The sequence below is a fragment of the Bombyx mandarina genome, chromosome 04, assembly GCF_030267445.1.
Source record: "Bombyx mandarina strain Sakado chromosome 04, ASM3026744v2".
Taxonomy (NCBI): Eukaryota; Metazoa; Arthropoda; class Insecta; order Lepidoptera; family Bombycidae; genus Bombyx; species Bombyx mandarina.
The window spans coordinates 8,222,526-8,247,352 of NC_143211.1; the positions used below are offsets into that span (position 1 = coordinate 8,222,526).

Consider the following 24,827-nt stretch of genomic DNA (forward strand, 5'->3'; position numbering starts at 1 on the left):
TTTCACTCTGCTTAAAACCGCTATTAATATATTCATACACTTTTTCAACTTGTCCCCTAAACAAGATGGTGCTCCTTAGTTCTATCTTCCATGCTGTAGAAATAATCTTGGACGACCAAAGTAAAGCTAGAGCACACATTGTTGTGCCGCGATACAGGATTCACTAGATGAGATAAGTAATGTGAATTTATTTAAGCGGTGACTTGGTTGTGCCTCTGGCGTTGCTGATTCAGGAGCGACGGGGACTACTTACTGTCGGTCCACAGTCTACGTCGTCTACGTCAAACATGACGTATTGATGTTAATAGCATCTAGAATTGACTGTATAATAATAAAAAAAATCAAAATACTATGAATTCAGTCTTTGATTATTCGTAAAAATACCGATGGTATAATATAGTACGTAAAATACAATCAATATATAATACAAAGCGAAATATAAAGCAACACAATCCATACAAATTTACAGCGCCAACTCTTTCCACGTCTAATTTGGGTGTAGTACATACTTTGTTATAGAGAACGATGTGGAGTGTGTGTGTTATAAAGATCAATGTATGGGTTACTTACAGTTAAATTTCAAACGAATTCATTTCAAAGCTCAGCTGCCTCCGCTACAAGATCTCTAGGTAAACTTGTAAAATTAAATAAAATGGTTGGGCCATTAGATCTGTGTGCTTAGTGCGAGTTTTGTAACGTTCTCACTAGCGAGCCAGTTTGCTCAAATTTGTATGCAATTGGAACAGCGCCCCTAGCGGCAAACGTACTCGGTGTTATTTTGTGAGTGCGAGTTCATATTAACGTTGTGATCTCGTAACCGAGTAATTTTACCGAAATGAGTACTACGAATGACATTTGTGCGAGTGCGTGTTACAAATTAGTGGATTTTAACGTTTCGATCGAGTATTTCTTTAGTAGTTTTATTTTTCCAACTAGAGAGGCAACAATATCATGCCATAGAGCCTAATCTTTTTTTATGAAAAATGATAATATGGAGTGAAATGGATTTGATTAATTTTAAGCATTAATCAATTGGCATGGAATGAAATGAAATGAGATCAGATAATATGGGATAAAATATAATCTCTGCAAAATGCTGATTATATACTGAGATTTTTTTCAGTGGACCTTTTCGAAGACTTCGAGAAGCTACGTCCAGCGGTTTTGTTTAATTTTTTTTAATTTTCGCACTTTCACAGATACTAAGCAGTTAATAAACCCACGTTACTTTGTTATTGCACAGATGGGTGGACGAGCTCCCGGCCCACCTAATCTTAAGTGGTTACCGGAGCCCATAGACATCTACAACGCAAATGCCGCCTCCCACCTTGAGATATTAGTTCTAAGGTCTCAGTATAGTTACAACGGTTGTCCCACCCTTCAAACCGAAACGCATTACTGCTTCACGGCAAAAATAGGCAGGGTGGTGATACCTACCCGTGCGGACTCACAAGACGTCCTACCACCAGTAATTACAAAAAATAATTTTGCGGGTTTGATTTTTATTACATGATGCTATTCCTTTACAGTGAAAGTCAATCGTAAACATTTGATAAGTACATATTTCATTAGAAAAATTGAAACCCGCCGGCGGGATAAGAACACCGGTGCATTGCAAGATACGAATACACCGGACGCCTTAACCTTTAGGCCAGGACGGTCTCCAAATTACACTTATACACGAAGAAATATTAAATACGCATTAACTAAGAAACATTAAATAGACAAAATAAAACAATTCACACAATTTAGCTCCTCGCGGTCCCTCCAAAATGTCTTTTCATCTTTTTTTCCTAGTTGTTCAATTGTAAATGAATAAATCAAAATCAAATCGAGTTTACGTTCTATACGGTGAAAAATTAAGAATTGTGAGTGTGAGTTGAGATATGCTACTCGCTTCGCAGGGCGTTTATTCACCGAGAGCAGCAATAATATTATTTCTCGTATATTGGTAGCACGTGATGTTTTGGCATTAGACCGTCTAAATGAAATACAACGCATTTTAACAGCATTTTAATGGGAACCAACTACTTTCAAAATTATTCGGGTAATGTCACGTGTTCAATACTATTTTGTACCTTTAGAATTAAAGTGGCTCAACCCAAAATTCTTAGTTTCTGGTAAACTTCAATATTGTAATACAATAATTGTATTTTTTTAGTTTTTCGGTTTAAACACTTTAAGGCATGCCATTTTATTTGAAAAAGACAGAAAGAGTACTTTGTCCTTTTCTAGACTAAAAGAGACTGTTTAATTTTATAAGCTGATAGAATAATATAGAAAAGAATAATAGGATACCCTCTAATCGTCACATTGGAAAAAGGTATGGCTTTATCATTTTATCATTTAAATTATTTTTTATTGCACTTATAAAACTAATTTAATTTACAATATGTAACTACATATATCTATAACTAATCCGTACTTGTCAAATTCCTCATAAATTGTCAATATTCTTAATAAAATTCCTATTAATAATATACAAGTGCAAATGTTGAGCTGCTTGCCAGAAATGATATAATAGTGCTTTGTTTTTTTGTTGTTTCCTTGTAGGCTGCCTGTAATAATCTAAATCTGTGTGAAAGGCAATAAATGATTTTATTATTATCTACTAATGGTAGTCCAGTGGTCGAAATTTGACCATAATTTATTTAAATTTTAAGTTTGAACATTATTATAGTTCTATTGTCACCTTTCTATTATCATCATTTCTATAATAATCATTGCTCTATGTCGCCAAGGCTACATTATAGAAAAATAATATTAAAGACAAAAAATATTAATCTATTCTCAATTTGACCACAGATTGATAAATCAATAAACAAAAAAAGTATAAATGCATGTGTGTGTGTGTGTGTCAAATACATGGTAATGTGTGTAAGGTTTTTTTATTCATTTAGTTTATTTTTTTATTGTTTATGCACAATTTAAAAAAAAAATTAGCAATCTGCACTACTTCTCTATATTCTCTATGAGTGTGGGAAATTTCATACTTCTCCGTCCGCGCAATTTTCGTAAAAAGGAGTCCAACATTTTTGCTGCACGTATTACCTACTTAAAATGTAGGTTCTTAATAATAATACATAAGTGTTTTGAAATATATAATATATAATCTTAAATTTTTTAGTTATACCACTTCCATTCTAAGGGTGCAATTTCGTAAACAAACTTTGCCGTAATGGCGTAACCTTTAAAATACACGAAAGCTGCCCAGCATAAACATATTTTTTTAGTAACTTTAATAGAAGTATTAGAATTAGAAGTTTATTATAGAATTTATTTAATTGTAATTACATATTTAGACATACTTAACATAATTAATCTTGGAATAGGTAATTATTTCAGCTTTTTTTAATTAAAGAAATTATGTTTTACATAGGTTTAATCTTTTACCCGTTGAACGTTTATAAAATGATTGTATTTACGGTAATAGTGTTGATGATCTTCATTAGGTGGCCCAAATATACTAAAATTATTACGAGCATCCATCCTTATTTATAAATGTGTAAAGAAGCAAAATTATTATTACATTGTTCAAATTTCTATATAATTTATAAATATAAATCTGTACGTATGTACCTGTAAATATGTATATTGCGCGCGTGTGTGTGTGTGTGCGCGTGTGTATGTGCGTGTGTGTATATATTTCTATAATAGATAGATACACAGTGTGCAATTCATTTCGAAATTATTCTTGCCCATCTAATGGTTGTCTGGAAGAGATCACTCTTAGCGATAAGACCAAGAAAAAATGTTTCACAATATTTATTCATTTTGTGTACAATAAAGAATACTCTTTCACTGGTGGTAGGACCTCTTGGGAGTCCACACGGGTAGGTACCACCACCCCGCCTATTTCCGCCGTGAAGCAATAATGCGTTTCGGTTCGAAGGGTGGGGTAGCCGTTGTAACTATACTGAGACCTTAGAACTTATATGTCGAGGTGGGTGGCGCATTTACGTTGTAGATGTCTATGGGCTCCAGTAACCACTTAACATCAGGTGGGCTGTGAGCTCGTCCATCCATCTAAGCAATAAAAAAAAAAACAACTCTATCTCGCTCTCTCTCTCTCATCAAACAACTCTTTAAAAAAAAGCAATGATTTAATAAGAATTAAATGAAAAAGCAAAGAATTAATATGTATTTACAACTAGCTAGACGTCTATAAAATTTTCTAACCGAAAAAATATATGTGTATAAACCATTAGAATAGATAAAACCTTAAAAAACAACATTATTATTAAAAACGAAAGAAAAAATCTTGATATTGTATTGGTTTCACGGCAAAATTTTTAGTGACTACTTAACTTGCTTCAAAGTGAAGAAATACTCTCAAAATCCATTAATTTGTAACTCGCACTCGCACATACAATAATCGAGAGGCTCACTTCGGTAAAGCTATTCGATACATGAGACAGCAACATAAACAAACCTTCTCTCTCCCACAAAATGAGATTCATAAGCTTACCACTAGGTGGCACTGATACAAACTCACACAAATTAAACATAACATTAACATCGACTGAGTAATTAAAAAAACTCGCACTAAGCACAGGTACATTACCCATTACCCGACTAATTATAAATATCGTTAGAAAGCTTGGCATTTCAATTAAACGCCTTAAAAAAAAACTTGCATGCTACCAATATAAAAGAAAAAATTATTGCTTCTAAAGATGAATAAACGTCCTGCAAATCGAGTAACTCGCACTCAGAGCTCCGCACGTTTCACCGTGAAGAGCGTACACTCGATGCGAGTCATTCGATTCGATTTTTGAAACTCGCACTAAGCCTACTGAATATCGATATCGGTAGTCAAGATTCTGATTCAAAAACTATTCGGGAGAAATGCACATTACTATCAAATCCTTAATTTGTGTTATAAGTATTCTTTTTAAATAATGGACGTAATGGAAAGTGAACACTGTAATAATAACTACTCTTATCTCATAAGCCGATTGTTTACATTTCATACATATCATATTAGAGCTTAGATTTGGTTACTTTAAGAAGTAAATCATGCATGTCCTGTAGTGACTGCTCCAAAGCTTGCCTGTATTTGTCACAGCTGGTAGCGGGATTTTCGACGAATGCGGAGGTTGCGAAGTTGACGTCGTTGTCTCGTGGGTTATAGCAAGTGGCGTAGCCGTCCGGCACGAGGGGCCCGTAACACATGAACCCATCGCACTTGCACGCCACCTATACAAGTTATGTCTAGTAATATAATTAAAAACAATTGACCGACGTTCCCAAATCCAATCTCGACTTTTTTTTATTGCCCTTGTAGGCAGACGAGCATACGGCCCACCTGATGGTGAGTGGTTACCACGCCCATGGACTTCAGCAATGCCAGGGACAAAGCCAAGCCGCTGGCTACCTCGTCATAATACTGGCGATACGGCATCATGACACCTATAACTTTTAGCATAATCATTGTCTATGTAAAAGCATGTAGGAGCTTGACTATTCCCTGGCATTGCTGACGTCTGTGAGCGATGGTGGTAACTTATTATCAACCGTATACTCGTATGCCTAGAGTGATGATAAGAACATCTGTATGTTGATTGTTTTGTCTTTGTCGGTAGATACATAATATATCGTCTAATAATTAGTCCTAGTAGGTAAGAAGCTTAGTAGACTGTGCCAGTCGGTAATCTATTTTTTCTACAATTCATGAATAGTCCTTCCTAAGCCATACGTCTTTCTTGTAGGCTACTTAATAAAACCATACATTACCTGGCTTGTTGAAATTCTCATATGCGCACTTCTAGTATAACCTGGGTCTGTATACAGCTTGGGTAGTTCGATACCATTTTCAAGTGCGATAAGCTTCAAACCAAGTAGATGTCTGTCCACACCAAATCCTTGAAGAGCCTGTAAACCACATTTTTATTCCAAATTATTACTGTGATTGTATTATTTGTTCATTATGTTCCTGTAGAATACTGTAGACAATGGCGGATCCAGGGGGGGGGTCATGGGGGTCATGACCACCCCCTGAGCTGGTTCCAGGATTTAGGTGGACCACTAATTGAATATAATGATTTTGTTTATATATTTTGTCACCATACAGATTTTATGTAACTACATACCTTCAATATTTAATTAATTTAATATAATATAATAACTTTGTATAATGGCAAACGTCTGGGAACGAACGCATCTAAATTTGACTATATGACCCCCTCCTGGCGCCAAAGCTGGATCCGCCCTTGACTGTAGATGGTCGGACAAGTTTACGGTCCGCTTTGTATTTAAGTGGTTATGAGAACCCATGGACGTATAATGTAAAAGCCGCTACACACCTCGAACTACAAGGTCGAAATCTCAATTTTATTATGATAACTTTGTGGGAAACACCACCCATTACCACCATTTACCAAGTACATATTACTGAATCGTTTTTATCACGTAATTGTATTCCGTCACCGTGAAATACAATTGTATTGGGTTCGAAAAATTAGTACATACTTGCAATAGGATTTGAATTCCAGCATAGTTGCAGTACTAGGTACGAGTGCAGTGGGAGTATTAATAAAAAAATAAAAACCGAATAGACCATCATCATCATAATATCTTCAATAATAATACTGAGTTATTATCACACGTCCGCGATGCTGTTTATTATAATCATGATGAACCATGATGACGGCAACGTTTTAAAGACAGAAAAGGATAATTTGAACTGATAACGTTTTTGAGACCTGGCCCATGGTCGACGATCACCTTTGGATAGTTGTTGTTGATATTGAACAGCCCCGATCAACACTAAGAACTTTTTGCTAGGTTAAGGGCGATACAGAGAGTGGTCATTTTTGTCAAGGCCCGCATTTAATGTGGGATCACAAACGGCTCGTGTCGTAGTCCTCACCTGCACAGTGTAATCTTTATGCCCGTTGATAGCGTTTTGTAGTTTAGTTAATTTCTCTTTCGGTGCAATTTGTGGATTCAGCATAGCTTTCGCAAACTCTATAGATTCAATCGAACAAGATCTTATGGTTTCAGTTCGCCCTCCCGCGTACATCCTTGTTGCTGCTGACTCGTAGTGCGCGCCGGGCGTGTTGTGTAGTCTGTCGACGGAAACATTCATATTATTGACGAGAATATTTGTTGAGCACCGTTTTGATTTGATACTCGATGAAACGATTAGGCTATATTAAAAAGAGACAAACATCTACAGCATTTAGCCCGCAAGAGAATGAGATAAAATATTTCCGAAAGCCTCACATTTAACGCGAGTAATTTTTTTTTAATGAAAACCTTTTACCGCAATACATAGAATTAGTATATTTCACGTCTGCGTCTACATTTATAAGCGTCTGTTCTATTTTTACAGTAATTTATTATCCAACATACTTTCACGCCTGGTTAGAGACTAATGCAAATAAAATTTAATTTAGTCTTCACTTGACGTTACTTTGTTTTACTGACTTGAGCATTATTATTTCATAATGCTTTCTTTGGATGTGAAAGTAGCCCCGGTAATTAACAAATTTAAGAGCGGACATGTCACGCGTAAAGAGAACATGCATGTGACTAGGAGATGTATGGAAATGGTAGTGCAAGGTAGAGGGGGCAGAGGTCGACCGAAAGAGATATGGATGGAGTGTGTGAATGACGATATGAGAAAGAGAGAGGAGTGAGTGTTGAGATGACGGCTGATAAGGAGAATGGAAGAGAAAAATTAGCTGTGCCGACCCCACATAGTGGGATAAGGTGGAGAAAAAGAAGAAACTTTCTTTAGGCCAGAACTCGTAAGTACAAACTAATTCCGTTTGATTCCACACGCAGGGGTGTTCGTATTGCGGATAGTTCGGCGAAGGGAGACTTGGTCTTGTGTTTTGTGTCGTAAGTTCCATGAAGAGTACTCAAATGTTTGAGATGATCCCGCACCACGGCCATTATAATTGGCTATATTCACGACATCGCCAAGGTTCGTGAGTGACGGTAAACACTTAACACCAGGTGATATGTATCTAATGCGAACTCGTTCACCCACATAATATGCATTAAGCTATTATTTTACAAGAACAAATCGATTATTACTCTGATCCTAAAAGTAAGTTATGCAATAAATACTAACCTGTAGAAAGCCAGTTGCATCGCCATTTGCAAATAACTGTCCGGACTGAGTTTTTGAGATTTTATGAAATTTTTACCGTATTTGTCATATTGGAAACAGTTCAACTCGAGATTAGCTACTAATCTGAAAAAATATAAATATGGGGTATGAATATGCGACATTGGTATGAATGCTGAGGAAGATTTTTTACAATAATGTCAAACCTGTCTAGATTTGTTTGTGAAGCTTTGATCATTTCTTTTACTTCAGGCTTCACGTTAAATCTCAAATGTTTCGGTTCACTGGGCTTAGCTGATGGTTTCTTGTTACTTTTACCTTGATCTCTGTAATGAATTTTTTTAAGTGTGTTTAAAAGTTTAAAGTCTATACTAATATTATTAAGCTAAAGAGTTTGTTTGTTTGAACGCGCTAATCTCAGGAAGGTACTGGTCCGATTTGAAAAAATCTTTCAGTGTTAGATAACCCATTTATTGAGGAAGGCTATAGGCTATATAACATCACGGTAACGCCAATACAAGTTGAGCACCAATAAAGAATGTTTCAAAATAGGGGTTTTAATAGCTCCTTAACATTATATAATTCAAAAATATTTTCACATTCTACGTAAATGAAGTGGGATTAAAATTTAGCGTTATGCCAAAGTAACTATTCCACGCGGACGGCGTCGCGGGCAAAAGCTAGTATACTATAAAAGTAAAAAAATGTGCGATAAATGGTTCATAATACATTGTTAGTTCCTTTCATTAATTAGAGAAAGTTGAAACAAACGCCAAACCCCATTATACATATGTATTTTTTTTTTACCGCTGGGGAATCCATTTACGGATACCCGTCGAGGGGGTAAAGGACCGGGTTATGTTGGACTCCGGCGCCTCCTAAGAGGAAGAAGGGGAGAAGAGAAGGACCGAGGTCTTTCACCTCCCCCAATTTCTCACAGGAGACTACGCCTTGAACAAGGCGCGCGAGGCACTTGCTCCGCAGAACCGACTACCGACTAAACCCCATCGAGCTCCACCACACCGACTACACAAAACTTACGGTACCGCAGTGCACGCCCCATTACCTACACCGTACTGGACAATATTTCATTAGTATTTTTTAATAAGTTGCAGTAATTACATGTAGTTGACGATGTAATCTGTCATAACCGCGATTGGTTGCCCTTCCGCCGGGGAATGCTCGTAGGTTAGTCCCGTCACTCCATCGGCACCAACAATGAACTAAAAAGTAAAAAACTTAATTATGGTACCCACCCGGGCACACTCATAATGTCAATCTATCTATATATATAAAAATTAATTGCTGTTCGTTAGTCTCGCTAAAACTCGAGAACGGCTGAACCGATTTGGCTAATTTTAGTCTTGAATTATTTGGGGAAGTCTAGAGAAAGCTTAAAAGGTAGATAAATATGAAAAACTCGGAATGAAATAAAAATAACAATTTTGTTTTCCCTTTAATGTGTCCCCCGTCGGACGGATTCCTTTTGTTTGTTTTAAGTTTATTTTATACAAAAGTTTAGGTCTTTTATAATATCGATTGAGGCACTACGAACTCTGCCGAATCAGCTAGTAATACATAAAATAATAATTTTGGTTTGATAATAATAAAACATGTTTGAATTTCAATAAATGATCATCGCACTAAGATTTTAAATCCATTGTTATGATACTATATAGGTTTATTACATTCAGTGACGTAACATCGACAAATAATTCACTGGAGTACTTAAAATTAATCTTATCTTGTCATGATAAATTTTTCTTTCACCATTTCAAAACGTTAAACATTATACGAGTTAAATTCAATTTTAGTTATCTCTACATATTTATTGTGAACTTGTATTACATTAAAAAAAATCTATGAATTATAGATAACAACAAAACGCACCTGTACTGTTTTGTCAAACCATCTGTTCCCGCCATTAGCTTTGGAGCCACCGCCATGGATTGTCTGAGCACCTGCTAGATTCCTACGGGCATTTTGATCGGCGCACTTCCACAATCCTACAGGAGCATCTAGACACAGTACTGCCAAACTCTTCTCAATATCGATAAGTGAATCCTCGTTCGTTTTATCTGAAAAAAATTATCGGAATAACGCTATTGAAGTCGTCGTAGCCTAAAGGATAAGACGTTCGGTGCATTCGTATCTTGCGACGCACTGGTGGTCGAATTCCGCTGGCAAGTATAGCAATTTTTCTAATGAAATACGTACTTAACAAATGTTCAAGATTGACTCCACAGTGTAGGAATAACATTGTGTACCTAATAAAAATCAAACCCGCAAAACTATAGCTTTCGTAATTACTTTAATTAATTTGGTAGGACGTCTTGTGAGTCCGCACGGGTAGGTACCACCATCCTGCCTATTTCTGCCGTGAAGCAGTAGGTAATGCCTTTCGGTTTGAAGGGTGGGGCAGTCATTGTAACTATACAGAGACCGTTTTAAACAATAAAGTTTAAATAGATAAATAGAGTATCAGATATATACACTGTGATAACATGTAACTGTAACTATACTTGAGACCTTAGAACTCATATTTCAAGGTGGGTGGCGGCATTTACGCTGTAGATGTCTATGGGCTCCGGTAACCACGTAAAAACACCAGGTGGGCTGTGAGCTCGTCCACCCATCTAAGAAATAAAAGAAAGAACAAAATTACATATTTTTTTATTAGATCTCGTCCCACTTGGTGTTAGTGTTCACCGAAGATCTTAGATATCATGACGTGGATGCCCACCGCCTATATCGACTAACGCTCTCAGATTACGCCCTAACTAGTAGTGCTAGTAATTACTCCTCGATTTTCATTATACGATGTTACTCCCTAATTGTGTATTCGATTTTGGACAAGTGTTAGGTATGCATTTCCTTAAAAAAAATTATATCTACCCGCGGAATCACAACTCTAGCTTGTTTACATTTCTCGACGATGTCCGCCTTACCTTTTAGGCGATGACAGCTTCTAGACTATTTCAAAGGAATTTCAAAGATACTGTAAGGTGAACTTTGTACGGTAATCAATTGACATTTAACAAAATCAAATTTATATTTATTAAAACACTGTCCATTGTGGGTCCCGTTTTCATTATAAAAAGTTGGTAAACTTCTATCTAAAATAGATAAGATGCAAGATAATTTATATTAGGTACGATTTAAATAAATATGAAGGCTTTTCAAATGAAAATCATGAGAGCCTTTAATTTGGCGTCACCTTTTATTAGAATCTGATACGCTTTAGCCCATGTATCTCGATGTTCGGATGTGAGAATACCAATACCATCCTCCGTCGGCGTTGAGGACAGCTCCATTACTTTTTCTAAGCTTTGCACAAGTTGATCTTCACTTAATAATATATCATCTTCACCCCAAACATCTACATGGAATATCTGAGAAATAAAAATGAATGTTCAATAAAAATAGCACTTTCTTAATAAAAACAATTATATTTTGTATTAACATTGTTCTCTTATAATTTTATGTTATTATTTTTTTTTTTTCTAAAAAAAATGCTAAGAGCAAACAAGACAACCATTGCGACGAAAGCTGCGCTTAGTGCAGATCCACTGAGACATTGTATTTATATCATAAATTTGTTGTAACATAAACTCTTTTATGTGAAAACTTCTGCGCACTTACTAAAGGCGCATGATGGGAAGTAGCAACAGTAGCTCTAGGAGGTCATGCTCGCAAATCCGTATCTTTTGATTAAAAGTACATACTCTTACAGATAATTCGACGTAAATGTACGCGTGGCGCTCTAAATGCGATAAGCCTGTATGAATATAATAATAGTTTTGGGTACGAGACAAAAAGTACAGTCAATTACACAAATGATCTCCGCTTTTTTATAAAATGTATGTAGAAATTAATATTGTATTTCTAATTTGTTCTAAATAATATATCAACTTTATTTGGTATTGTATGTTTACTGAAAATATTGTTTTTGTGTGCGCGATTATTTCGTTTGGTACGCAATTTGTTTCGCAATCACAACGACGATGACATGACACGAAGTTTGTCGATCGTATTAATCCCATTATTTTTTTTCTCAACCCATGGACATCCACTGCTGGACATAGGCCTCCCCAAGCCTCGCCACAAAGACGGTCCTGCGCTGTCTGCATCCAGCGGATCCCCGCGAACCTCAATAAATCGTCGGCCCATTTTGTGGGAGGCCTACCGACGCTACGTCTTCCAGTACGCGGTCGCCACTCAAGAACTTTCTGGCCCCAACGGCCATCTGTTGTGCGAGCAATTTGTCCTGCCCACTACCACTTCAATGTCGCAATCCTTTGGGCTATGTCGGTTACCATGGTTTTCCTGCGAATCTCCTCATTTCCGATTTGCTCTTTGGGTGACCTTGAGCCTTCTCATAAGGCCCATTGTGAGCGACCAAGTCTCAGTGCCATATGTCACCACTGGCAACACACACTGGTCAAAAACATTCATCTTGAGAGACTGTGGTATTTGTAATGAGAAGATTTTACGTAGCTTTCCAAACGCTGCCCATCCGAGCTGGATTCGACCAATACTGATGACCAATGTCACAATATTGCGGATTTGAGGTTATCATTAGATTAGCGGTTGTCAATTGTTTTTGCTTTTAAATTGGGCGTATTTGAATCGCTATTCAAATATATAAGAAATACGACGGCGTTATTTAAAAGAAGCTTCTGAGTGTTGTCGTAGAAACTTTAACGGAGCCGTCATTATCAACGAATAAAATACTTCGGCGAATCTCACTACAGATCAATAAGCAAATTAAAAAAATGTAAAATATCATTTACTTAACTCTAGTTAACAGGGACTCGAATCATAGGAAAGTCGTGGTAGGTAACGAGAATTACCGCACTTAAAGATTTGTTGAACTATATCCTATTTATATCCTACGTTTACACCAATTATTATTAACTGGTTAAGAAATACACTTAAGATATTCAGCTTAGCGCAATCTTTTATCAGTCACCAATCTTATATGTAGTTATTTAATCGATACTCCGGCGTAGAAATATCACCTTGCATTCGGTACAGTCACATGGCAAAGCATACCAAAAATAAAACAATGTAAAATTAGTCAAACAGGATTTTAACTTTAAGCGACTATTCAATTTTGTTTCTGAAATTTATTTAAATTAAATAGAAGGAGACCCGATTGATGAGTATCTCAGTGCTACGCAGCACACAAACACAAACTTTGATTGAGTAAATCTTGTCAGTCAATATAGTTGTTTACAGACTTAATTCAATTTTATAAAGAAAATATTATCTTGTAACGCGCATGTCTATTACTATAAGTTGAGTTAATAAATTAACCCCAAAACGCATATAAGCGGAGAACAGCATATCGCTTCAGTATATTATAGTCGGCGTCCCCAAACTATTTTAATAATGCTGCGCTTTCTACCGATTAGTATATGTAGTTGCGCATAATAAATCTAAGAGCTTTCTATGCCACAATCATTTTATCCTAATATTTACATAAAGTGATGAAAATAAATTTTAAGTCATGGGCCTTATGGGTCAAAGTGGATGGCAGCATTCACATTGACGTGTCTCAGGTGTACTCTATGGACGATTTAACGACGGGCTCTAGGCTTATCTGTCCACATAGAACCAATAAACAAAAACGCAATTTTGCCGCAACGGTGTCTTGGGTGACTGAATCTTCTGTTCGAGGGGTGAAATGCTATTTGGTTTAGGCAACCCGGTTAAAGATCTTGGTTGCTTAAACCGAACAGCTTTTCAACCCTCGTATTATATTGATTTCGTTTGTTTACAAACTATGGTTTATATTCCTGTTTTTAATGACAACACACACGCCTTGCCCTTAATAAAGCATAACTCACAAATTTGTACAATTAAAAAATAACTTACATGATTATTATGGATGACAGTGACATGCTTGCTATTGTTATATGACAATTTATCACGTTTTTCCCAAGGTATTCTGCATGTTCCGAAAATTTTCTTATATTGAGACATGTCTAGAGGATTTTTTCCCATCATTTCTACTGGTATTTTATCACTAAAAGATAAAAAGAACCTGTTTCTATATACGTTTACTTTTTAAGACGACGAATTTATTCTTTGCTTTTATATGAAATGTGTTTATTCAAAAGACTGAGTATTCGGAAGTGACGCAAGCTCGTAATGAATTTTTGAAAATGGGAAAAAATCGGCATTGTGGTCATTTAACTGCGAATGAACTCGAACGCGTTAGGTTATTTTAAAAGGTATTAATAATCTGAGACCTAGAAAAAAATAGTTCTTGCTTTTCAGATTTTTTTCATAAAACTAATTTTAAAGCGCAAAAAGCCCGAGCGAGGAGCATATACTTGAACGCGTTGTTTACTTCAGCTGCAAACTCTCATCTTCATAGAAATATTTTATTAGTCATCCTTTTTTTATTGCTTCGGTGGTTGGGCGAGCTCACGGCCCACCTGGTGTTAAGTGGTTATCGGAGCCCATAAGTCTCTACGACGTAAATGCCGCCACCTACCTCGAGACATAAGTTCTAAGTCTCAGTTTTAACAGTACAACGGCTGCCCTATCCTTCAAACCGAAACGCATTATTGCTTCAAATAGGCAGGGTGGTGGTACCTACCCGTGCGGTTCAAGACATCCTACCACCACTAATTACGCAAATTATAATTTTGCCGGTTTGATTTTTACTATACGATGTTATTCCTTCACCGTGGAAGTCAATCGTGAACAATTGTTAAGAATGTATATTAATAGAAAAATTGCATCGCTTGATACGATTGCACCGGGCGTCTTATCCTTTAGGCCACGAGGACTTCAAAATCCTTCACCGTGTATGTAAATTACGCAAATTATAATTTTGCCGGTTTGATTTTTACTATACGATGTTATTCCTTCACCGTGGAAGTCAATCGTGAACAATTGTTAAGAATGTATATTAATAGAAAAATTGCATCGCTTGATACGATTGCACCGGGCGTCTTATCCTTTAGGCCACGAGGACTTCAAAATCCTTCACCGTGTATGTCATTCGTAAACGTGAGGCAACTGAAATATTTCATTAAAAAAATTGATATCTGCGAGATTTTAACACCAGCATAGTCGCATTATTCGATACAATTACACCTGTCGCCTGTATTATTTAGACCACGACGACTTTAAAATGCAAGTCTTGATTGTTAAGTTTTGATATTCTCTTTTGGCAAAAACTTACCCATCAATCAGTGCTTTGTAATCAGCAGCTGCCAACAATGTTTTAGCTGCATACAATAACTGTTCCTTTCTTGTATTGAACTGTCTGAATGGAAAGACTAGACCAGGACTTGAAAAAATAACAACAGGGTCTCGGTATTCTAAGTAAGCAGTATTCAGCCACCATTGTTCAAGCCAGTTTGAATGATGTTCCGCTCTATTTTCCAATAAACTCTATAAATAAAATTATGTGGTTAATACATAGTTGAACATGTTTTTTAAAATTAAATGCCATGAAATATACAGTGCTCATATAATTAGAAACACTTCTTATAAATAAAGAAATTAGGTATAACTTCTATGTACAAATTTTCGTTAAAAATATACACGTTTAATAATTAATAATCATGCAATAATGTAGCCACTCTAACAAAAAACTCATTAAATGCATAAAATATAAAACATATCTTAATTTTAAGTACAAAATGAGTCTTACACATGTAGGAGTTTATTTTCTGTTACTGGCCGCTTGAACGCCTAATTACAAACATTTTAAAAAAGCATACATAGCTCATTCTTTTTTTGAAATTGGAGAATAAAATTTCTTTCTTAGCTTTTTCTATTATTTTGGCGGCAATTCAAAATTTAATCTAAATTTTATTTTGTTCAAAATGGGCAAAAACAAAAGTTGTGACGCGTCAAATAGGCAAATAATTGTTAATTTATATATAGATCATAAGTGGGCGTACAGAAGAATAGCTGAGCACTTAAAATGATCTGTTAAGAAAGTTTTAATGCAACTGATCATTTTATAACAAATGTAACTGTCGAAAATGTTCTAAGAAAGGCTCGGCCAAGAAAAACCTCTCCAAGAGAAGATACGCTAATTGTTCTTATTGCTAAAAATACCCATTTAAAGGCTCCAACCAGATTAAAAATGAAATTTTTTCGCCTGATGACCCAAGAAAAATCTCATCTAGACTGATACGCCGAAGATTAGTGGAAGCTAAATTGTTTGGAAGAGCCTCTCGAAAGGTACCGCTTCTTACCAAGCAACACCGAGAGAAGCGATTATTTATTCGCTAAAAAATATGTTAATTGGAACCCCTTCGGAAGATTGAAGGTATCTTAGAGCAGCACAACAACATATCTTAGAGCACACAATGATTCCCTACTCGGACGATCATTTGCATGTAACCTGGATCTTTCAGCATGACAATGACCCTAAGCATACGGCTAATAGTGTCAAATGTTTCCTTAGCGAACAGCGTACCTATATCCGTTTTAGACTGGCCACCAAATAGTCCGGATTTAACCCCGATAAAAAATCTCTGGTATATTGTTAAAAAGACAAACATGACCCCCTATAAAAATGAATGAAATTGATTGAATCAATGCCACGTCGTTGCAGTGCTGTTATTGAAAATAAGGGATACGCCACTAAATATTAATTATAACTATTGGTAGGCTGTGGATAGTAGCTATTTCGTAAATAGCAATACTAATTACTAATACTTAAAAAAATATTGTTTTTATACATTTTTGTTGCTGTTTCTGATAATAATTAGTGGACCATTATTGTTCATAACTTAAAACTGTTTAAATATTTGTCGGTAATGTAATATTGAAATTGCACTTGTATAGTGGGATTTATATTGTTTTTCTAATAAATGATAAATCGTTGAATATATTGTCCTATTTATTGTTTAATATCAAAATAAAAACGATTGCGATGAAATATCTTACATATCTCAAATACCTTTGGTGGTGTTTCTAATTATATCTACGACCACTAGGTTACTGTTTAAACAGTTTAAAGACATATAATATGTAATTCAATAGAGAATGAGAATTTGTCGTAAATATAGATTTTTACATTAGATTTGATATTTTTCTTAGTGTTAATTTTGATATTTCATTGCATTTTTGTTTTTTATTCCATTGATCTATTTACCTGTAATTTTTGTCCAGTACTCCCTTCTGAGATAAAGTCTTTGACAAGTGATTTAGTTATTTCATATTCTTGGTCGTTTAAGTGAGGCCTAACTGTTTTCAAATATTTATTTAATGTAGTCTCTAGTTTTGGTACAGGTAGACGGGGTAAATTTTGGACGTTTGTAGAATATTTGGCAGAAACATAGTTGCTTGTTATTTGATGGCAACAGGTATAAGGTTCTAATAAATATCCTTTGTAGGCATTCTGAAATTTTACAAATTAAATTAGAAGATTCATAAAAAAATTTAATAAAATAACACACTATTAGCCTTTGTTTCTTATTATTAATGTAAATCAACATTAAACTTAATGTTTAATTTATTAATACTAGTACAGGATCCCAGGTACACTTTTCATCATTTATTATTAACAAACTGATTTTTCGTGAGTAACTTCGTTTTGACTAGACGCCCAACTTTTTTCCTTACAGTAACGTTGGTAAATGGTAGCTTACTAGGGGTAGCAAGGATAAAATATGTTGATTTCACGAATTTTAAAAATATATTCCTAAGCGAATTTTTCTTTGTTAATTATCGAGATCATTATCTAAATAACGTGAAAAAACATTTGTCCTACAAAATATAAGGTTTTGTTAGGGAGTCCCCCCTCTCCAACATGTATCACAAACAAGGTCATGAAAAATAATTACTAACCAGCTGATTTTTTTGTATTGGTTAGGTAACATTTGCATAGTTTACCATCCACATTGTCCTACAAACTGCGTGGTATGTCATCTTGGTCCTACGCTCAAAAGTTGTAGTACTAATACTTAATGTAAAAATAATTACTATCAAGCTGAATGTTCGAGAATAGCTTCGTTTCAATGAGACACCCAATTAATTCTTGTACGAAAATTCTCGATTGTGGTTTATAACTAAGATGATAGGGATGAAATATGTTGATTTCACGAATTAATTTTTTTTATTACTAACCGAATTTTTATTTGTTAATAATCGAGATAATTATCTAAATAACGTGAAAAAATATTTGTCCTACAAAATATAAGGTTTTGTTAGGGAGTCCCCCCTCTCCAACATGTATCATAAATAAGGCCATGAAAAATAATTACTAACTAGCTGATTTTTTTTTTTGGCTTGCTAACATTTGCGTAATTACTGGTGTTAGGACCACTTGTGAGTCCGCAAGGGTAGGTACCACCGCCCCGCCTATTTCTGCCGTGAAGCAGTAATGCGTTTCGGTTTGAAGGGTGGGGCAGCCGTTGTAACTATACTGAGACCTTAGAACTTATATCTCAAGGTGGGTGGCGCATTTACGTTGTAGATGTCTATGGGCTCCAGTAACCACTTAATATCAGGTGGGCTATGAGCTCGTCCAACCATATAAGAAATAAAAAAAAATTAAAAAAACCTACCACGCAATTTGTAAGACAATGTGGGTGGTAAACTATGCAAATGTTAGCTAACCAATAAATAAAAAATCAGCTGGTTAGTAATTATTTTTCATGACCTTGTTTGTGATACATGTTGGAGAGGGGGGACTCCCTAACCAAAACCTTATGTTTTGTAGGACAAATGTTTTTTCACGTCATCTAGCTAATTATCTTGATAATTAACAAAGAAAAAATCGGTGAGTAATAAATTTTTAAAATTTGTGAAATCAACATATTTTATCCTTGCTACCCCTAGTAAGCTACCTTTTACCAACGTTACTGTAAGGAAAAAAGTTGGGCGTCTAGTCAAAAGGAAGCTACTCACGAAAAATCAGCTTGTTAGTAATAAATGATGTAAAATGTACCAGGGATCCTGTACTATACAAAATATCACTGAATTTTTTGTTTTATCTCTCTTCTAATTTTGACATATAGTTATTTCACTGTTACCTTAAAAAGTATGAACCAGATTAAGCTATTTTTAATAATAACTATATTACATTATAATAACATAGTTATAAAAACTATAAAGCTAAAAACACATAATAATATATAGTTATATTGGGGTGCTTGTATAATTGTCAACACTTACCATTATATTTATTCTACGCAACATTGGAATTATCTGCAAATAACAGGTTCAATTAACATAACCTTTTTTATTTAATATAAAAAATTTACTCAGCAATTAATATAATTCAACAATTTGCTCAGATTTATAGTTTTAAAATAATGATATCAACTTCATTTGGTATGCATATAAGGCCATTTATGGGGCGAGCTGCATGCCAATGCCTCAAATACTATGCCCCAATCCATCATGACGTGCCCTCTGATGACTGTCAACTAATGAATTCTTATAGACCGAAGATGAATTCTTATAGATTCTGAAGAGACCGAAACAGGTGGAAATATGAAAGTGCAAGGTCAGGACTATACGGCGGATGCATTAACTCCTCCCAGCCAAGCTCTCTTGATTTTTGCTGAGTGGCTAAAGAGGTGTGAGGTCTAGCTTTAAAAAAAAAGAGGAAAAATAGGTTGGTTATTTTTCCTCTATTTTTTTTCGGGCCGGAGTTCGGTCCTCCTACGAGGTACCCGTGCCTAAGGGGCACGCGGGGTATGTGGGACTTGACGATCCGCAAGGTATTGAGAGCAGACCGCTGGCCTAAAGAATTTTAGGACCCTACCGCACTAAACGACTCCCCTGCACTCTTACACCTGACGTCTGATCTCCGTCCTGCAGTCAACACTACAACCAGACACGCGGTGCCACCCCGAGGACGTCCGACCGACGGGTTGAGGCCATAGTTGATGACCAACGACGCCGGTTTCCGCGGTACGGCGGCCCTACCAGGCCGCCCGGGTAATGTCGCTGGTGTTCCGGGATATCCCGCTGGGCCAGAACCAGCCTGCCAGGTCGGAACGCGATACACCGCTGACCGGGTTGCTCTTCCACAGTATGTAGGGCGACGACAGCGACGACGATAATGCGGACCGCATCACAGTCCGCATCGGCCGACGCGTCGTCCCGTCCTCCTGGTGCTAGCGTGCTAGAGTGACGGTAGCGTGCGGCGCAGCCTCTACCCTTTTAGGTCGCCCCGTGACCATCACCGGGAGGATACTGCCTCCTCATAGGGGCCGGAGCTGGACAAACGCCCTCCTCAGACAACCGGCTCGGCGGCGGCAACACGGCACCGAGAGGGAAGAAGAGCTCTCCCCTGTCCCGTTCCGCCACCTCCTTCTGCGAGATGGTGGACTCGCAGTAGTCGAGCATCGCCTGTCAGGACTCATCGCTGCCGAGCATCGTAGCCACGACGGTCAGAAGCGACAAGTCCGGTCCTATTTTTGCAACGAGGACGCGGCGCTGCTCCTTGAAATCGAGGCAGTACGTGAGCGTGTGCTCAGTCCGGAAGGTGAGACGTCTTCGGTCATGACTCACCCAGTCCGAGAGAACCGGGCGGATCGTCTCGACGGTCCGTCGCCCACAGTCGGCGAGACCACGCTTCGAGTACAGCACGCCGAGATTGGAGCTTCCACGCCCGAACTTCCGCCGCACCGGGACGCGGCTCCCCCCTGGAGCGGAGAACGCATCGTCACGCGTAATCCGCAGCAACAAACCGCCCTGACTGCAATCGCGCGCTGCGGACGTCGCAAAGCCGCAACGTTGTTGAGGGTTAGGGCGTGGCACCACACGGGAGCCCTGTACAGTTTCATCGACCGCACCACCCCCGTGTAGAGGCGGCGCACCACCACGTCGGGTCCCCCGTCGTTCGGCAACAGCAGACTCAACGAGCCGGCGGCTACCATCAGTCGGGGACCTAATCTTTCAAAGTGAGCGCGGAAGCTCAAACGACCGTCCAGTACGGGACCGAGGTACCGCAATGCGGTCGCCTCGATCTCAACGCGAACGCCTCCGATCACGAGGCGGGCCCCCTGAGGTGATCGAGTGCCACCTCCAGACCCAGCCTTCGAATCCTGCCGATGACGAAAGCCACCCCCGCGCAGGACAGACAGGCAGACTCGCGGAACTCTCTCGAATCCTCATTTAAGTTGAAAATACTGCAAAACAATGTTTTAAATTCTACAGAGTAGATGTAAATTCTTTTGTGATGTGGTAGTAATTTTTAACAGGTTAAGGATCAGAGCGGTCCCTGTGGGTGGATATACTATTACTTTGCCAAATCAAAATTTGCGGTCCCTTGGGACCACCGCAACTCACCTAGCTAGAATACCCCTGACTGCAAGTTTTTTATTGAATATGTAAGAAACGCGGACCACCATGGGTCATCTAGGCTAGTAGCTATAACATATTGAATGGAGGCTTGGAAATTCTAAAAGAAATATGTATTTATTAAACTTTGAAAGTAATTACAATAAAAATGACAGTCAAGTTAGTTTTAAATCAAACTTTATTAGAAATAATTCGTTATATAACATAAAAAAGTATCACAACTTAAATGAGATCCATATAATCATATACCATATTAGTAAAAACAATATATAATTTATCGTAAAAAAAAAGATCAAAATTTAGCTGAGAGTCATAAAAATTTAGTCGTGTTTGTTGAAACATCCAGACAAAAATAAGGTTGCCCTTCACATGTAAGGCCCACTTTTTCACATTGTTTTTAGATATTATTTTATTTTGTTTTTTTTGGTAACAACCTTTACAGTATTTCCTCGGTTTATGGGAAGGTCCTCTTTTTTACCCAGTTTATGTATTAGTTGCCTTCTAGTCGCAGCTATATATATATATATATTTTTTTTTTTTTTTTTATTGCTTAGATGAGTGGACGAGCTTACAGCCCACCTGGTGTTAAGTGGTTACTGGAGCCCATAGACATCTACATTTATATTTTCATATATAGCTATATTTCATCCGTCAAGCATCTAGTGCGAAATAGCACAGGGAAGGGACTACACGCTTTCGTTTTCCCGCCATTTCTGAGGATCGGAATGGACCTCCAACAATAAAACTTTTTATTCGACGATATAATTGCATAATCAAAAAACTAAAAGTAGGTATAGCTTATTTGAGTAATTCTTTATCCTTATGCAATTAATTAATTTTGGCAAAAATCGATAATAAATCTCGGTCCTTAACCTGTTAATAATAAACAATTTATTGTAACTATCTCTAGTCTCTTTGCTAAATGTATTCAAAAAATGAAATTTAGCAAATTAACCACTGGGTCTATTGTAAGAGTATCTATAACATGATTCTCGATTTGATTAACATATCTATCTCGATTTTTTCATAGCTATACACCTGGGTGTAGTATTGTCTGGGTATATATTGTGTATTAGGGCTCTTGCCTCAAAGAGCAATACATGGCCAAATATTCTTAATTTTTTTCTAATATTGTGCTACTTTAGTGTAAAATAAAGCATTCTTAATTCCCACTCTGTTTGCTTTGCTGTTATTTATACGATACAGTAATAAAAAATAATTTACTTGTAATGTACTTACTTCATTGCTATTAATTTTCAATACAATACAATAAGTTTGAGGAAATCGTAATTAATAGCGATATGATCTTACCCGTATTAAACACATTTCTTAAACATGAATCTCGAAACAATGAACTTTGAACGTTCAACAATAGAATCGGTATCAGACCCAAAAAGTCAGATATATATTTAAACTTTTATTGAACTTAGACGACGAGTAGGATTTAAATGAATGATGTTTATTAAGTAATATGCCCAATTTTAAGTAACGGATTTAAATTAATTGAGGTAAAATTTGTCTATAAAACCAGCTTAAAGATTTAAAAAAAAGCACTTACAAAAGAAACAAATTCGTGATTATTTTTAAATTGATTTCCTTTTATTTTCGTCCCTGCCGGCCACAATCAGTCTGCACAGACTACTCAAGACTGCATTATTAAGTTGGTGCTGGTATAGAAAGTTGTAGGACGACTACGTATGTAGTATTACGTGGGACCATAGAGTTAGTATATTTATAGGCTTATTACACTTGGCTGAATTCAGACGACTGAATTCAGTCAAGTGTAATAACATTAAGTAAGTTAGTCTACTGAATTCAGTAGCAAGGATGGTTTCTGACTGACTGAATCATTTAGAAGCCTAATTAGAAACGCATTTAGGAAGGTGTAATCGCATTTAGTTACTTAATGATTTCACTTGATTTTAACTGAAATTTTCAGTCGTCCCATAGCTCTCCGTGCGTAAGGACGTTTTACTTTGTTTTTTACTTCCGAATAAAAAGTATTTATTTCTGTCACCTTTATTTAATGTGCCAGAGATTTATAAATAGCCCGACATGTTTCAGGCATAATTTTTGTCATCGGGGGTTGGGATATTGAAGAACTAAATTTTAAATCTTAATACGAATTTCCTGTTGCAAGAAATCTTAATGTTACAACCAATCTTTCTTTTGGACTTATACTATCGTAGGATTAGATATGTAATAGTTATATAATAGATATATAGTAGACTATCGTAGGACAGTATCCTGCTTTTGAATAAACGGTGTTGGTTTAATATTAGGTCAAACGATCTCGAATCCATTCCATAATTTCTGAAGTCTGCTGGTTATAATTATATCACTCATAATCTTCATATTTGCTAACTTTCCGCGCAGCAATAAATATTTCTTTACCCATATTAATCTTTTTCTTTTTTTTTGTTTCAATTGAGCCGACAGCGAGGGTTACGCCAAGACCAATTTTGTTAGACAATAGTTGGGCCATCCTCTACACACACGACACGCCCAACTTCGTCGCGCTTAAACTAACAATTGATTCAGTAACTGAATTTAGAACAGTGTAATCAGAAGCTTCTAACTTGCTTATAAACGATTTTTGGGGGTCGATTGCTTCCCGCTTCCGTAGGCTTAACCCGCGATTCCCTATAAATGACCCCTGGGTGGTGCTAAACGGGAGTCGAAAACATAATCGGTGGTAGGACTAGTCCGACTGGCTGGCGACCACCCTCCATAGTTGAGTGAGTCCGCCGCCAAATAGCCTAGCTGTGTTCCGGCGTGTGGGTTGGAGAGCCAGTTTTATTCCTTTTCTTTCCTCTTCCTTGTTGGGGGTGAATCTTGATGATACCTGGAACATGCGGAGCAGACGTGCGTGCGAGCTTGCGGGACGTGATTGTTTGACGGGGATCTGTGGAAGTGCACAAATGTGGGAAAATGCAACAAAGCTGCTGGACCTAACTTCTCGGGATCCTCCAAAAAGTCCACTGAAAAAATCTCTGTAAATGACCACCATTTTACTGAGATTATATTTCACCCCAAATAATCTCATCTCATTTCATATCTTCTCATCCCATTTCATTTAATTTCATCCCAGTTGATTAATTTCTCAAATTAATCATCTTCTGTTTATTTCATTTTACTCCATATTACCAATCATTTTTCATAAAAATAAGAATATAAATTGAATTAAGAATTGTCCTAAAAGACTTAGTTACCAGGTCGTAAAATCCCTTAAAAAAAACGATTTCGATAAGATTTACATGCAATAAATGCATTATTTCAATTTAACTTTGGTTCGGAGATGATCAATTAACATTATTTTTCTTTTAATCGATATAATTGTTTTTTGTACCCTTTAAATTCGTCTTCTGCCGTACTTGCATAACAACAAATCTTGAAATTAACGCAAAAAAAATGAAGTCGATTTATTGAGATTTTAAGTTTACTCACTACA

General features: G+C 36.7%; 1 protein-coding gene across 2 annotated transcripts; it reads right to left on the reverse strand.

Annotated features, from left to right (window-relative positions):
* Positions 1-4,689: 4,689 nt before the first annotated feature.
* Positions 4,690-23,076, reverse strand: CRAT (Carnitine O-Acetyl-Transferase). Of its 2 annotated transcripts, none has more exons than XM_028185096.2 (13): positions 22,935-23,076; positions 19,238-19,270; positions 17,214-17,459; positions 15,282-15,493; positions 13,961-14,111; positions 11,298-11,472; positions 9,971-10,158; positions 9,203-9,303; positions 8,287-8,406; positions 8,084-8,206; positions 6,872-7,070; positions 5,737-5,874; positions 4,690-5,199 (listed from the first exon to the last, which is right to left on the reverse strand). In XM_028185096.2, exons 2-13 carry the CDS (start codon positions 19,259-19,261, stop codon positions 4,984-4,986), a joined length of 1,893 nt encoding a protein of 630 aa, XP_028040897.2. In that variant the 5' UTR covers positions 19,262-19,270; positions 22,935-23,076; the 3' UTR covers positions 4,690-4,983. The 2 variants fall into 2 exon arrangements, with proteins under 2 accessions (XP_028040897.2, XP_089596411.1); XM_089740285.1 differs by lacking the exon at positions 22,935-23,076 and adding an exon at positions 22,688-22,783.
* Positions 23,077-24,827: the final 1,751 nt, after the last annotated feature.

What these genes read in the sequence shown, in the direction of transcription:
- CRAT (XM_089740285.1), bottom strand. An exon ending in TACAAAGCACTGATTGATGG is followed by an intron (nt 14,112 to 15,281) that starts GTAAGTTTTTGC and finishes TTTATCTTTTAG; the next exon opens with TGATAAAATACCAGTAGAAA. An exon ending in TCACAAACAAATCTAGACAG is followed by an intron (nt 8,207 to 8,286) that starts GTTTGACATTAT and finishes ATATTTTTTCAG; the next exon opens with ATTAGTAGCTAATCTCGAGT.